The 16,650-nt window shown below is 45.1% G+C and overlaps 1 protein-coding gene across 1 annotated transcript in view; it reads left to right on the forward strand.

The window, feature by feature from the left end:
- Rcl1 (RNA terminal phosphate cyclase like 1) overlaps nt 1-16,650 on the forward strand; it is a 45,602-nt gene that overhangs the window by 12,858 nt on the left and 16,094 nt on the right. The window contains exons 2-6 of the mRNA XM_075973795.1: nt 4,868-4,939; nt 6,987-7,162; nt 9,973-10,047; nt 10,523-10,647; nt 16,297-16,422. Coding sequence (XP_075829910.1) covers nt 4,868-4,939; nt 6,987-7,162; nt 9,973-10,047; nt 10,523-10,647; nt 16,297-16,422 — 574 coding nt within the window. The remainder of the gene's footprint in view (nt 1-4,867; nt 4,940-6,986; nt 7,163-9,972; nt 10,048-10,522; nt 10,648-16,296; nt 16,423-16,650) is intronic.

Here is a 16,650-nt window from a genome sequence, read left to right on the forward strand (position 1 = left end):
AGTGTGCTGTGAACATGCTGTGAGCTAGCCAGCCTGCTCTCTGCAGACACTTGGGTTCGAATACCTTTGAATTGAAGCTGTTAAGTACAGTTCATTGACATGTGCTCCTTTCAGGTGGATCTCTGTGTTTGAGGCCAGCCTGGTCTACACAGCAAATTCCATAGTAGCTAGGGTCTGTGTGTATATATATTGAGACACTGTCTGGAGATAAAACAGAAAGGGACTGGGGGAATTAGCTCCTTCTTTTTACCTTTTGTTTATTTTATTTTTTGAGACAAGGGTTGTCAGTGTATCTCAGATTAGTCTTAAAGTCCTAGTCCTTCGGCCACAGATGAGGATGTGCATGACCCTTGTTTATAAAGTGCAAACCTGGGTCTTCAAGATGGCTCAGTGGGCAGAACTGTTTGTGGAGCAAGTCTGGCGACCCAAGCCCTCTCCCCTAGAATACTCATAAAGCTATGGAGAGACCCGACTCAACAGTTTCCTCTGCTCTTCACACACCAGGGCGTACATGCACACATGCACACACACGTGGTAAATTTAAAACATTTAAAAGAACCCGAGAAATACTTTAAGACATAAAAGAGTGCTTAAGAGATTATACCATGAACCGTGTGACCCCCACCCAGATAAAGAAGTAGAACCTAGTCAGTATCTGTGCACTGGTGTGTCTCTGATGGTGGCCACATCTTGCCCTGAGTTATGCTGTGTATTCCCACACAGTGCAGTGGCATTGTGCTTGGATTTGAAATGTTTCCTCTAAGGTTTTCAGCCACCTAAAGTTTTAGACATCAAGGAGTGATCCAAAGGGAAGATTCCAGGCAGGGAGGTGAATGGGGAACACTCCTGGGCGCCTCTGCTTATGTGCCTGGGGAATTGACTCCGCTGTTAGGGAATTTGATCTTCTGCACCAGATGATGGAGCTGTATCTTCACTGCTGGGAAGACTGGAACTAGCTCGAGTCTGGCTTTCTGAAGCGTGTTTGCAGTGACCTGGGATGATCCTGCCTGAAGGTCTTTTGAGGTGCCATTCTCTTCCTACTCATGTTCCTGCCAAGTGATCGCTTCTGACTGAGGTCATGGTTAAGGGCACCCGTGGATTGCAAAACAAAATGATTTTCAAGTCCCTCCCTTCCTCCCCCTCCCCCCGCCACTCTATTTTTTTCCTTCTCTTCCTTCTTTTTCTTAATCTATAAGATCTAAGGAACCTTTAATTTTAGGCTTCATTCGTGAAAGCCTCTTCTCTAGAAAGCTTGGGCAAATCAAACGCTTACTTATTTTTGAAGTACTTTGCATTTACTATAAACCTAACTAGGAAGTGGCATTGTAATACAAATTGCGCCTGTTTTTAGAAATAGAGTGTTCTATAGAAGTAACCAATTCCATCCTTCACTTTCAAGTTTTTGTGATGCTACCTGTAGAAGAACTTATTGCATATACATATAAAACTGAATCGAAAGATTCTTGAATTCTCCTTGAGACATTTGTTCTAAGATATGCCCCATCCCCCGCCAAGCCTCCCATCCCTGTTGATGCCTGACCCACACACGTAGTATTGAATTCTAATTTTGCATAGTTTTGTTCTTATTTTAGACAGGGTCTCACTGTGTAGCTCCGGGTGTTTGTTGTGTATTCCACACTGAACTCGAACTCTTGATCCTCCTGCCTCAATCTCTCTAATTCTAGGATTGCCAGCACGCACCACTATTCCTTGCTAAATATTTTTTCTCTATGCATGATTTTTGTGGTATGCATGTGCTTCCCCTAGGCATAAGCACATTGCTAGCATCACTGTCCTTGTGCTTCAGGGTCATCGTTGGTTAAGATAGGGAAGCCTTGGACAAAGTGCTATGGTACTGCAGCTGTGGATGTAATGATAGCTGAGGTGACTTACTATACCAATGGGTAGGTAGACAATATGGCTTCTGCATGCTAGAAAAATGTGGGATTTTTCTAGACCTTTCCATTTAATAATTTCACTGTCATTGACTGGTAGTAATTTTTTAAAAACTTAAATATTTATTTTGTATGTGTGCATGTGGCGGTCAGAGGACAACTTGTTGGTCCTCTCCCTCCACCATGTGGGTGGGGCCCAGGGATCAAACTCAAGTCATCAGCCTTGGTGGCATTGCCTTTATCTTCTGAGATTTCACAGGCCTGATTGGTAGTAATTAAAACTGAAAAATTAAGCTGGCATGGTGGCACACTCCTTTAATCCCAGCACTTGGAAGTTCCAGTTCAAGGCCAGCCTGCTCTACAGGACAGCTAGAGTCACACAAAGAAACCCTGTCTTGAAAAACAGAAACAAAGACTGGAAACTTAAACCACTGGTGGGTTGGTGTCTACTGTCGTCTATTCTGTTCTTATTGGAAGGGAGTGCTGACTGAGACCATTCAACTGCTTGCAGATCCTTCCTTCTGAAGTACAAGTTCAGGTTTCCTAGGGGAAAGGCTTGGTTGTCAGGTGTTAAGTAGAGGGGCAACCTCGTCATGATGTGGTTAAGGACATAGTCTTTGGCAGACAGACAGGCTCAAATCCTGGCTCTGTGGTTGCTGTCATTTGAACAGGTTAGGCTAGTTGGCAGTCTTGGGTTTCAGCCTATTTTTTCTTTGAAGTGGTAATGACGCCATTGCCTTGTGATAATGAAGATTAAATGGCAATGTATGGTTGAAAGTAAACCTCCAGTAATACCAATAAGTTGTGGTCACCATTTTTGTTTGTTTTAAGATTTAATGGTGTCTTTCTGACTTTTGGTTTGGTGCTCTTTGTATAATTGCAGAATCTGCTATGTGAGGCGCTGTGGGGCCACGTGGAGTAGCAGGGCAGGGCGAAGGGAGCTGCTGAGATCTACGACCTGCTCTCCTTTTGGGATCAGTTCATGTGACTTCTGGGATGCTGGTTCCTTATAGGGGTGGAGTCTGTCTAGGAGGTTAAATTAGAGGAGAGTCAGGGAGAAAGTTCGTCCTGTCTTCCACTCTGCTGGTGGCTTTGTTTGGTCTCACCGAGGAGTTGGCTGGCCTGGAACTCACTCTGCACCTAGGCTGACTCCAACCTCACAGCAGTCCTCCTGCCTCAGCCTCCCAAGTGCTGGAATTGCAGGTGTGAACTCGTTGTGCCTGGCTTTTGACAAGTTACTTGGTTTTAGATAATAAAAGCAAAATTGAGATGCTAGGCTGACGGATCAGCAGTTAAGGGGACTTGCTGCTCTTACAGAGAACGGTGTTTGGTTCTGAGCACCCACATGGCGGCTCACAACTGTCTTTAACTCTAGTTCCAGGTGATCTGACATCCTCTTCTGGCTCCAAGGGGATACAACACAAACCTGGCTCATCTACATACATGCTGTCAAAGCCACCCATACACACGAAATAAAAATAAATGCTTAGAAAGAAATTAAAGAAAATTTGAGCATAAAATGTAAACATTTTATATAAAATTAAATCTACCCACCCTTATCAATAGAAATCCATTCATTAACATTCTTTTATGTATTTGAAAATAGATGGTAATAATACTTTATGTTCAAGTACAATTTTAAAAAATTACTTAGTTTTGCAATGTATGGGTGTACATTTGTTTGCATGTGAAGGCCAGTGGTTGACATTAGGAGTCTTCCTGACTCACCCTTCCCCTTACATATAGTTAGAGGCAGAGCTCTTAGTTGAATCCAGAGCTCACTGTTTGGCTATTCTAGCTTGCTTGCTCTGGTGACCTGTTTCCATCTTGCACACTCTGGGATTACAGGTGGGTTCTCACCATTTGCACAAACAGACCTGAACCTGGTGCTTGCTAGAGCAAGCACTTCACCTACTGAGCCACCTCCCCAGACCTTCAAATATCTTCAGTAAAAAACAAAACAACAACAACTCCCCCGAACTGAACTATCCAGATAGCTGTAGATCAGAAAGGGAGAGGGGAAAAAGGGAATTCCTCATCTGTGAAACTGAAGGTGGCCTCTACTTAATCTTTTCCTAGACATTCTGGAGAAAGGACAACGTGGTTTTAAGACGTTCTGTGCTTTCTGCTCTTTCTTCTTTGGCACACTAATTACTTTTCAACCATCATGATAAAGCAGCGTGGCCAGAGCAAGTCAGAGTGTTTGGGCTTAACAGTTCCAGAGTGGTGAGAGCCTCTTGTCATGGGAGGCATGGCAGCATGCAGCAGACATGGTGACTAGGGCAGAAAGCTGAGAGCTCACACGTTGAACTGAGCTGGAAGTAGAGAGCATGAACTAGAAATGGTACAGGTATTTGAACCCTTAAAGCCCTTCTCCAGTGATGTATTTCCTCCAACATGGCCAAACCTCTTAAACCTTGCCAAAAAGGGCTATAAGTGTCCAAATGTCCAAATGCCCAAGAGTATGGATATGAGGGACATTTCTCCTTTAAACCACCATATTTGGTGTGCCCCCTTAAGGTTCTTTACAGGTTGGATAGTTTTGAGGCAGAGTCTCACTATATGTCGCCTTGGAGCTCATTGTGTGGATAAAGCTGGCCTTGAACTCTGATCCTCTTGTCTTAGCCTCTCAAGTGCAGGGGTTAAAGTTGTGTGCTGTCATACCAGGCTTTTTTTTTTTTTTTATAGGTTCTACGTGGGTAAAAGGAGCATCCTATTAGATTGATAGAGTGCTTGCTGGGTGTGTATATATATACACCCATATTTGCTGTTGGATGTGAGAGCTGAATTGTTCTCGTCAGTGCCCTTTCATGCCTCAGGTCCCTCAACCCATGATTGAGGTGTCAGCCAGTTCCAGAAGGAACTCAGATGTGACACCAGAAGCAAAGGCTCCTCTTCTCAGGACCTGGATGAGACGTGTTCTCTAGAAATGGTGCCTGACGGAAGATTTTATCTTTTTTTTCCTCTCACAGATTTTGAAGCAAGCTTTATAAGACTGTTGGACAAATTAACCAATGGTTCTCGAATTGAAATCAACCAAACGGGTAAGCGTCTTCCCTCTGTTCCTAAAAGCCCTTACGTGTACTACATAGGCATTCCTCTGCTTCTCTTTTGAATGGTATAAATGCTGGATTATGTTGAAACCACTTTACTAACCATTTTCCGTTATCATCATCATGAATGTTTAGAGAGGACCTTTGAAACTAACCCAAGAGAGTGCTAAGTGGAGATTGTAAGAAAAGTTCATTACGCTGAATCATTAATATATTAGTTTCAAATGGAAAGACCCAGCATGTTTATGGTATACTTACATACATACATACATATATATGCATACACATACAATTATACCATAAATATAAGCATAAATGTATGAAATCTCCCAATTCTTAAGAGGCATAATAGAACTAAGGCTGTAGGTTAGTGGTACAGTGCATGCCTACCTTGCTTAAGGTCCTAGGTCCAATTCTTAACACTGGAAGAAAAGAAATAAGGGAAATACACTTGATTTAGAGTAATGGACAAGTAACTATTTCAGACAAAAGCGAGCATTCAGTTTTGCATATACTTGCCATATGTGTAAGCATTTTGAATTTAGTATGTACAATCATGTTGAATTTTTACAGCAAACTCCCAGATATTCTGTATTGTAGGTACTGAAGTCTTTATTTTAAAAATTTGATTCAAATTTATATAAATAAATTTCAAGAAATTTGACAATCCCTTCAGCTCCTTCCTCTTCTAGACTTTTCCTTTAGGTAGTCTGTAAGTGAAGTATGCACGTTTGTTTCCCAGCCGCTCAGATCTGAATAATCACACAAAAGCTATATTAATTATAATACTGTTTGGCCAATAGCTCAGGTGTATTCCTAGCTAGCTCTTACATCTTAAAATAACCCAATTTCATAGGCCACTCTGAGGCTGTGGCCTATGGTAAGGTTCCAGTATCCCTCTTTGGCAGCTACATGGCATCTGTGACTCTGCCTACTCTATATATCTCTGTTGGGATTTCCTACCTGGCTTTACTCTGCTAACTCATTGGCTGAAACCGCTTTATTCATTATCCAATAAAAGCAACACAGATACAGAAGGACATCCCGGATCAGTAGTCGTGTCACAGTTCAGCGGGACCGTGCTGGGCTCTCTGTGTTATTGTGGGTTACGGTTTAGTACTTTATTGTATAGATGGGTAGTCATTATTTAACTATCCCCTCTTGATTGCATTTGAGTTCCTTGATGGTTTTTCCTTTTTTGTTTCTAGAACCATTGTCCACATTGAGTAGGAAGTAGGGCAGACACTGGTTGACACCAAGAACTATCCACCTACATTCCATAAAGGCTTCTTAACCTTTCCTGGATGCTCACTCTCTTAAGGAAGAAGGCAAATTTGGAGTCACAGGTGTCACTGTACCATGTAGATGTGTTGACCTCTGTCTGCATTCAGCCACACCTAATGGAGAACTGGCCCCGGATGATATGTCCACCTGCCCCTTTCTAGCTGTGCTTCCCTTGATAAATGCTGTGTGAATATTTTTGAATTGCATGAATATGTGAAAAACTGAACTAGAGTAATGATGAGGGTCCACTGACAAAATAAGTTGAGATATTTCACTAACTAATATTAAAATAGCTACCACTAATGATATTCAGTATCTCAAGGACCTGGGTTATGTGCGTACTGTGTTTGGTAACGGGGTGAGGGATAGACCTCATTTGAGGGGTGTGTGTAGGATGTAATCCATTGGTGCGCTGAGACATTGGTCCACAGATGGATGCAGCCAGCATCTGAGTGTACTGGAAGCATGGTGTCTGTCAGGAGCCTGCTGTGCTCCCTGTGACTGTGGCAGCTTACATGGTGTAGGGAGGAGTTCGTATATTACTGATATTAAAGTGCATCCACAGTTCATTATTGTTGAGAGCCTAGGAGCTGGTGAGTCAGCTCTTGACATAGGCTGTGGCCTCTCAGGAATGACATTTGAGGTTCCTGGAGGCCTTGGATCAGATTCCCCTCGGAAGTCACTGTGCTTGTTGTCTTGATAATTAATTTTGTTTCTGCTGCATCGTTTGTTCTTTTCTCCCTCTGGGTTTAAGGAACAACCTTGTATTACCAGCCTGGCCTCCTGTATGGTGGGTCTGTGGAGCACGACTGCAGTGTTCTCCGTGGCATTGGCTATTACCTCGAGGCTCTGCTTTGCCTGGCTCCATTTATGAAGCACCCATTAAAAATCGTCCTGCGAGGAGTGACCAATGACCAGGTTGACCCTTCGGTGAGTATTGATGTCAAACCATAGTGTGATTTTTGTTTTGTCCGTTGTCACAGCCCAGTTTCTTAGAAGAGAGTCTTTTGTAAGTACGGTTTTGTTTTCGCGGGCATTTCTCTTGCCGTTTGACTTGAGATGCAGAGTTGGTTAACTTACTCCAAGACCCAGCTGGGTCAAGACCCGTGATCATCAAGATGGAGATGATGGCTAACATTCAGGTGCCTTTCTCTGTTGTGTCTATGGACCTGCAAAGCAGATGCTTGCTGTCTCATCTTGACATGAAGCATGGCTCCGCTGGCTGCAGTGTGGGAGTCTGGGTAAGGCCCATGTGAGCACTGAGGCTAGAGGGCAGGAAATGACATCTGGGCTCTGCCACCGTACAATCCTGTAATATCTGGGCCTCGACCATTAACTCAAGGACTTTTCACTTAAGTTTCAGGCAGAGTGGACATGAGGGTGGCAGAGGAACGTATGAGTGTTGGTAGTTGTGGGAAATAGCAAGCTTCTCCCTAAACATGTTAATTTTCCCATAGATAGGAGGGAAGTGGTTTAATACCTAACAAAAATTTTTATTTTGCTTAGCACAGTTGTCACACAGATTGTGTTATTGTCTTGTGGGGAGGGAAGGAGTCCACACTTTAGGACCCCTTGCTGTCCGGAAGAGGTTTCATACAGCAGACAGCATGCAGTCGTCACCAAGAGGCATCTGTCGTCTCTGTAGATACAGGCCACGCTGTCTTCTGAGGGCAGCTGCAGGGTGCTGCGAGTCTCCTGACTGGAAAGGAACAGTTAGTTAATGGTGACTGTTCATGCTTACCCAGGTTCCCCCTATGGTCCCATTATGTAATGTGTTTCTGGGCAGTTGAGGACTTATTCCTCAGTTCCTGGAAACTCAGCTATGTGGACTCTTCACAGGACGCTGACTACAGGGCACAATCTGCCGTTTTCAGCTGTGGGTGAGGGTGCTCTGTCACCTGTGGAGAATTGTAAGTCAGTGCTTCTTGCCTGTCTCCCCATTGTCCGGAAAGTCTAGGAAATGGTTCCCTTGGCTAAATAGGACAGGCGGTACTGGCACTGTAAGAGTGTCGGTAGGTAAAGTGTCTCAAATAATGGTAAACGCACTGTGCCCTCCCTCGGTTTCATACCCATTCTATAACTGCTAATGCTCATAAACACTGATCTATACAAGATTTAAAAAACACTTCATGTATTAGTAAGAACAATCAGTTGATGAATTAATTTCCCCAGAAACAGTGCTTTAACCTTTACACAGCCTGCTTAAGCAAATCGGTTCTCATAGGGGATGCTTTATTTTTGCCAGCTATAATGATAATGACCTTGTTACCTGACTAGACTAAAACAGAGGTGCCTGATTTGGGGAAAGAGTAACTTCTTCAGCCTGGAGCCTCAGGCATCTTCTCTACTCTCTTCACCTGTGGCACTGCTCTCTGCACAAAGAATGGATTTCATGAGTAATTAATTCTTCCTCATTCTCTTGGGGTATGTAGCTAGAAACTGGAGGGCAGAAGCTGGCCCTGACAGAGGTGTGCAGCGTGGAGAGTCTGTCTCATTCCGATGGGCTTTGCTACTACAAAGTACGTGGGACTAGGTAGCTGGTAAATTAAAAACTTTCTTCTCTCTGGAAGCTGGGAAGTTCAAGAGATGGCTCACTTTGTAATGTGGTAGAGGGACATGTGAGAAATTGAACCAAACCTAACCTTGTATCACAACTTTGTTTCAAAGAGAAATAAGCCACTTTCCTGATACTGACCATTGTCTGTTAGTGAAGGCTGCATCTGATTTACTAAAGTGTCTAAAAGGGCCTGTAAGTGTTACAATGACAAATTTCAACTTAAGTTTTGGAGGAGACTGTCAAGATAGGGCAATTAGGGAGAGTTACTGCAGGAAGGGAAACCAGTCACTGGGTTTTAGGGAAACTCTGGAATAGACTAGTGTTTAGGTTTGCATAAGGGCACTATATAGTTTCCCACAAGCACATGTTTCTTATGATGTCTCCCTTGTTAAGTGAATGCGTGCCTCTTATATTTGTGGATGTGTTTAGCATTAACATTTAATTAAATTAGCAAACCTTTAATAAATTTGCTGGATTCTGTTCCTGCACACCTGGTCCATTCTAAATGTGTTCCTAGGCCTTCTACATCTTTCTCCTTCTGACCACTTGGAAGATAACTGTATTGAATCAGCCTGTTAGACTGTGGCGTCGTGGAGATAGCAAGGCTTGACACATGTCTTAGGGAAGGGAATTTAAATTGCTGTGATATTTTTGACCGGGATCATGTAGCTCATCAGAGGCTGAGCTTGGGACCAGAACTAGGGCTTCTGGTTTCTTCTGCTACCACCCTTGCCTCCTCTCATAGTGCAGCCTCCCCAGGCCCTTTGGATATGGATCAGATAACAATAATTGGCAAAGTCCTGCTGCGAACTGTCGGTGCTTTTGTAATTAGGCTTCATATTCCGCCTAAGCCCTCACATGTGCGGTGAGCACCTGTATCAGAATTCTTAGGGCTCAACATTGAGGAGTTCATTTGGTTCACTCTGACCTGGAGAGACAATGGCTCTAAGTGTTAAAAAGAGTATGCATAAGTATTGGGAAAAGATTAATGTATTAATGTTACAATAATATTTATTAATAAACTAATAAATAATGCCATGTGATGATATCTATGAAAATGAACAGAGATCCCAGTTTGTTTTCTGTGTGAGTCATAGCTGTCTCTTGAGTTTTGTTTGCTTCTTGAATTCTTATGTACACGTTCAAAATTTAATTAAAAATTCTTATTTGAAATAACTTGTAGGTTGATGTTCTTAAAGCAACAGCACTCCCTCTGTTGAAACAGTTTGGGATTGATGGAGAGTCATTTGAGCTAAAGGTAAGAATGTGTGAGCTGCTGGCTGTATATACCTAAGATATTTTTTTTTTATTTCACTATTTGGAAGAAACATGCCACATTTCAAATCATCATATATCATAATGGTTTACAGGAGTGATGCTTCGAACCTTGAACTAAGAGACCTTTAATAAATAACGGCACCCTTTAATAATGGCAATGGCACCAGTAGCCAGTGGCACATGATACTTACTCTGCAGTAGGTGCTGTTATAAACACTTTACATGTACTGAGCCCTTCACACCACACCACAGCTCTTGATTAGCCGAGGACTAGAACTACATGGAGTCTTTCCCTTTGCCTCTTTTGTCTGAGTCACCCTGGTATAATTTGTGTCCCAGAGGTCCTGAGAATCCTTGGTGTCTTCAAAGCACAGTGGGGATGATTTAACCTTCCTGGGTTTGGTGTCGTTTTCTGTGTCTACACTGTCCTGTGTCCCCCTCATTGTTTTGTGCAGATCTTGCGACGGGGAATGCCTCCTGGCGGAGGAGGTGAAGTGCTTTTCTCATGCCCTGTAAGGAAGGTCCTGAAGCCCGTTCAGCTCACAGACCCAGGGAAAATCAAGCGAATCAGAGGGATGGCGTATCCTTTGTGTTGGATCCTAAGTCTTTTCTTGCCTCGTGGAGTGAACAACTCCACTTGTTTCCACTGTTTGCATCTTAGACAACAATCTCATAAAAGCTGGGGATCCAGGACAATGGAGTGGACAAAATCCAATGGAGGATTTTGGAGAGGCTGGAATCATAGCACTCTGTTCTGTTGTGAAGTGCTTCTTCTGTGTCCTTTGGGGGAAGATCACTTTATGCACCTCAGTGTTAAACTTCAGAATGTTTCAGTTAACTGTATCCTGCTTTGCAGATAAGGGAAACTGTGGTATAAAGGCTTTGTTTTGCTAATAATGTCACTTAGCTAATTGGCACATCTGGGATTTAAACCTTGTCAGTAACCCCAGGCTTTTAACCTCTACGTTTTTTTCCTGGAGAAAAGCAGGGACATTTGAAAGAGTCTTAGAGGATGGAGGCTTGTGAAGTAGGTAGGGCAATAAAGGGGCTGCTTCAGTGAGAAAAGGGAGCCTTTGCAGAGGAAGTGGCACTCTGGGGCATGGCTAGTAATGCGGGCCAGCAGGACTTGGGTGATCAGTGGCCGTTGATGCACACAGTGGGGTAGGAATTGAGCAGGAGCCGGTGAAGAACTGAGGGCCATTTTCAGCGGTTGGTCTTTATTTAAAAGTGATTTTCATCTGGAGAACAAATTTGCATATTAGGAGGACACCTTCAGTGGTCATGTTAGAACTTGGGTGGAATATTTGGAGAGTATGGCTGTGGAGGAAAATCACCTAATGGCAGCCACTTAGTGGTAGTGGTGACAGAAGTACTGTGCCCTACAGCAAAGATGGGCGAGGGCTGCTACTGAGGCCGTAGAGGGAGAGCACATGGCACACACGGAAGAGGATCGGGATCATTGGGAAGGGCTTTGGTGCTTCTCACCGAGGCTTGCAGTAGGGGTGTTGCTATGACAGTGGCTACAGCAGGGTGGAATGGGGCGAGGGTGAGTTCGGTGTTACACATGCTGATTTGATGGCTCCAGTAAAACAAGTCTCGGAAGGACATTGGAATTGAGGGTCTGTAGCTCTGGGGCAAGATGAGGGCCAGAAGAGAATGCTTTGAAGTCAGCAGTCATGAAGAAGGCAGAGAGGAGACTGGAACCCCAGGAGGCCTGCAGAACTGGAAAGTAAAGACTGGACCTCCTGGAAGCCCAAGCCAGCACCCGCTAAGGCGCTGAGGAGTCCGTCTTGGCAGGGAAAAACTGAAGGCCTGGAAAGAGCTTTTCTTTAGAGGTGATGGAGGTGGAAGACACATGACCTGTTCTGGGCTGTGGGGGGACAGGGAAGCAGCTGAGTTAGAGTTGTTCTGTGTAGAATGTCCACTGGAAAGATGAGGGGAGGGCTCGGTGAAGAGAGCATGCAGAATACACTTCCTTTTGAAGACAGGTTGTGCCTAGGCAAATGGCTTGGGCTGTAAAGCGCTTGCCTTGCAAACATGACCTGAGTTTGGGTCCCCAGCTGTTGTAGTGGCCTGTGTATAGCTCTGCTACTGGGAAAGCAGATACGGGATCACTGGATGTAGTTGGTTATTTCACTTTTTTGGTTCATTGCTCTTACGGGAGGCCCACCACCCAGCTCACAAATAAATACATTGAGTCTTACTCTGTGACTTGCTCTGTAGCTGGTGACTGGTCCCTGAAGTCTCCTTCTTTTCTCACTCCTAGATCTCTCTTCCCTGATATCTCCTTCTTTTTATTCTCTCTGCCTGCCAGCCCCGCCCATCCTTTCTCTGGCCTAGGTACTGGCCGTTCAGCTCTTTGTTAGAGAGAGCAACCTGGTGTTTTAGACAGGCAAAGTAACACAGCTTCACAGAGTTGGACCAATGCAACATAAATAATGCAGCACATCTTTGCTTCACTAAAACAAATGTTCCACAGCATGAACAAATGTAACACATCTTAAAATAATATTCCACAGTACCCAGGGCTTGCTAGCCAACCAGCCTGTCCTAATAAGTAGCCCAGGGTTAATGAGTCTGGTCAGCTCCTGGTATGGATGGGATTGGAAGGGAGTTTTGGATAAGTTTCAGGTTAAGGTAAAGGGGGAATGTGGTGGTGTTCCTGGGGTTGTCCTCTGGCCTCCACATGTGAGCACACACATGAGCACTGCTGCAGAAACAAACTAGAAAGGTTGTTCGTGATTTGAGCGTTCTGTAGGCTGGAAAAAGTGAATTTAGGGGAGGGGACTCTGGGGCAAAGTGACAAGATGATTCGGGTCCCAGGGGCGGGACTTAGTGGTTCTCCTGCTTGCTGCTGCTCACCCTTCCGTTGGTTGACTCCTGCACCAGACCTGTTCTGTCTACCACATGGGCTGTCACGAAGTTAACTGAGGTAGGCATGTGCAGTGTAAGGACTGCGGGTGTAGGTACGCTGTTGGTAGATTCATAAGGTGCGTGTTCACATTTACGAGCACGCAGCAGGGTTTGTTCAAGGTAGAACTTTGTGGAGGTGGGTAGGAAGGGTTGGGGTGAGTTTTCAAATTGAGGTATGCTGAATTGAGGCCAAAGACGGGACAGAGATGGGGTTGGAATAAAAGTGTGACAGGAATGGCAAGGGTGTGCTGTCACAGTGTGGGGTGTGACTGAAGGTGACAGCCGCAAGGGTTCAGATGAGGTTGAGATTTTTTTCATGATGGCAGCCTGGCAGGAGATGCTGATGAGCAAGGAGGCCTGTTTCTTCCAGGGATGGAGCACCTGGCGGGGGGGGGGGGGGGGTTAGCACAAGATGAAGGTGGAGAGGCAGGATGAAGCAGTTGCCAGGATGGGCATCACTTAGTAAGGTGGCAGAACCCACACTTTCTGGAGAAGGCAGAGGTCAAGGGATTGGAAGCCTGAGATTGAAGGTCAGGCCCGGCAGACATAAGTGTATGTGCTTTAAAGGACGAGGGATCGAATGGAAGAAAACTGTTGGTGTTTTGTCTCAGGAAGTGGTAAGGGTGAAACTTTGTCCTCCCTGACTTTCCCTACTAATGTCCTTTGAACCTTCCCCATGTGGAATCTGAGGCAGGAGATAACTTGTGAGGTGCCACGTCCCTCCCTCCTGAGTGAAGCGGACAGAACTCCTAACCTGGCACAGATCCGCCCATGGAAGCACTCCTGGCACCCTGGGTCACATTCCTGTCTAGACCAAACTCTCTAGCCCCCAGTTATCCAAACTGTCATTTACCAGGCCGCTCAAAGCAATGCAGGCTTGCTTCTCTACCTTGCTGTTTCAGAACCTGAGGAAAAGCTGTAGTTAATTTTGTGGGTTTTGCTTCTGTGGGCTGGTTTGGCTTGGACTGAGCGCCTCCTTGTTCTCACATTGGGAGATCTGTGGTTTTAACTGGTACCGCCTCATCCCCCTACTCCCAACCCCCAGTGCTGCTTTTCCCTCTTTGAGGCCCGTGACTAAGGAGACAGGTCCTGGGAAGGAGCTGCTGGTGGCTGCAGCTGTGACTTAGAGTAGTCCCCTTTTATTGGCTGCCTTCCGCCCACTCTGACAGGAGAGAGGCCACTGGCTCTCTGTTTCATGCTGCTGATCCGGAGCTCATGGTTCAGTGTGGAGGAGTTAGGTACAGAAGCTCGGGGCAGGCAGGAGAGCCTGCTGGGTTGGGAAGACAGGCAGAGCCGGGGAGGTTGGGATTTGTGGCACAATCTGACTGTTTCTCCTGTCAGTAGAGAAGCTAGTTTGAGTCTTTTGGTCTTTTTTTTTTTTTCACACATGTATGTACGTGCAGTACAGCACAAACACAGCCTCCGCTTGTCCTCTGTTTTCCCTGTCTTGTGAGGGGTAAGAGGACGCTGATTTGTTTTTGTTTTTCTGTAGTCAGATCTCTTTAGCTCTGAGCAAGGGTCTCTTGGTTGTACATCCCAAGTATCCTGTAGTAAGGCCCCGTCACAGGGTTGACTTGAGCATAGAATAAGGAGATATGTATGTGAAAGAGCTTTGGGATCCGTGAGTGCTCTGGGGTTGTCTCGGGGTGGGGACATCTGAGCTGTCCTAGGGAGAGTGGGTAGACTCAGATTCCAAAAAGATGGCACCCTCTCAGTCCAGAGACTGTGAGATCTAAAGTGTTTGTCTAAACTGTCCAAAGTGCATTCTGGACAGAGACATGGTGATGAAACTGGGCTCTTTGTGTACTGAAAAATCCCTTTTTCTGCTCTTTCCCCATTTTGGATTTGTCCTTTGAGTCAAGTCAAATATTTATTGAGTGTTTCTGAGTACAAAAGTGGAACTGTGGAGAGTTGTGTGGGATGCGGCAGTAAAGCCCCTGCCCTCATGCAGTAAGGACAAGATGTGTCTGAAGGGAAACGTGGTACATTCGAGTCTGGTGCTGGCTGGAGGGCTGCACGCAGGAGGCGTCTGTGGACTGAAGAGTGACGGAAGGCAGTTGAGGTGAAGACAGCGTGGATGGAGATAGGTGAGCAGGCTGGGGAGGCTGGACAGCAGGATCCAGGAGGTTGCTCTTTAGCAGTGTTCGGACCCAGACAAGGAGAGGAGCTGGCGACAGGCCAGGCCCCATGCCAGCATTTGTTTCTTAGTTCTAATGAAAATTGAGTGTCTGTTAATAGTAATTATTGAACAGCTTTATGGGAATGGGCAGATGACACTGTGCTGGAGTCCATATGGATTATCATGGTGGTGGGAAGACAGCGTGTTTTCGTTCTCATTGCTTAGTCCTGCACCTGTATCTATACATCAGCTCTAGAGAGGATGCACCACACCTTGGAAGCAGGGTCAGGGAGAGTCTGTCTCTGTTACAAAGTTTTAATTTGGGGTTATGGGTCCACATCCTCAAGCACTGACCCTTTCTGCTAATTTCTTCCTCCATTTCTGGGGTTCCTTGTAGGAAGTAGGGTAGTAGTTTTCTCCAGAGAACAGCAAGTAGAGGCCCCTCTGTCCTCACAGATGCAGTAACTAACTCTTAAGTAATAGAAAATTTTATTGGAAAACCTGTGGTCTTTCAAACAGCAGACTCCTTGGACTTTCACTTTCTGCCTCTCTGTCCCCTCTGTTGACATCCTGGGCAGTGGGCTGGGATTGACCCAGGGCCACCCCACTCTGGTATCTGGCCTGACCTTATGTTCCTAGAGAGGCTTCTTATAGCAGTCTGGCTACACAAAGATCCCAGAGTGTCCTCTGGTCTCCACAGGGAGCCTGGCTGTGGTTTGAAGAAGCAGACATCGTCACACTGTAGAGTGGAACAGTTACAGAGAAAGGGTTGTGCGGAAGTCAGGGTTGGGCTGTGGGAGCTGACTTTTAACAAACAGATATATTTGGTTTTTCAAGACAGGATTCTCTGTGTAATCCTGGCTGTCCTGGAGTTCACTCTGTAGACCAGACTGGCTTTCAACTCAAGATATCCTCTTGCCTCTGCCTCCCGAGTGCTGGGATCAAAGGTGTGCACTACCACCATCTGACTTGACTTTATACTTTCCATTATAGGAGTCTAGATTCTTTTTCATCTTGGCTTTTAACCATTTTTTATAATAATGAAATATTGAATGATGGAACTATTAAGCTAAATAATAATAGTTGGATGACAATGGAATCATAAGTCCCAGCATGACATAAACCCCCTAGCCTTCTAACCTGCTTCCCTCTGCTCCGTCACCCAAGTATCATGACTTCCTTAACCCAGGGCTGCAGGTACTCAGTGCGCGTATCCCCTCAGATGGCAAACCGGATTGTGGACTCTGCCAGGAGCATCCTCAACAAGTTCATACCCGACATCTATATTTACACAGACCACATGAAAGGCGTTAACTCTGGCAAGTGAGTGCACTTTAAAAGAGGTTTCCAATGGAGAAGGCTGCACCACTCCTTTCTGGTTTTTATTTTTATTTTTTTTCACTTCTCATTTTATTGGTTTGAATCTAAAGTTTTCAGGTTTCTCTCCCGAAAATAAAAACATGGATTCTACAATTGTCTACTTGGGTTAAGAAGTTGCTTTTCTTCTAAGGGGCAGCCCCTCACAGCTGTCTGAGGTGAAGAAGGGGGGAT

This window comes from Microtus pennsylvanicus, chromosome 5 (assembly GCF_037038515.1).
Source record: "Microtus pennsylvanicus isolate mMicPen1 chromosome 5, mMicPen1.hap1, whole genome shotgun sequence".
Lineage (NCBI taxonomy): Eukaryota > Metazoa > Chordata > Mammalia > Rodentia > Cricetidae > Microtus > Microtus pennsylvanicus.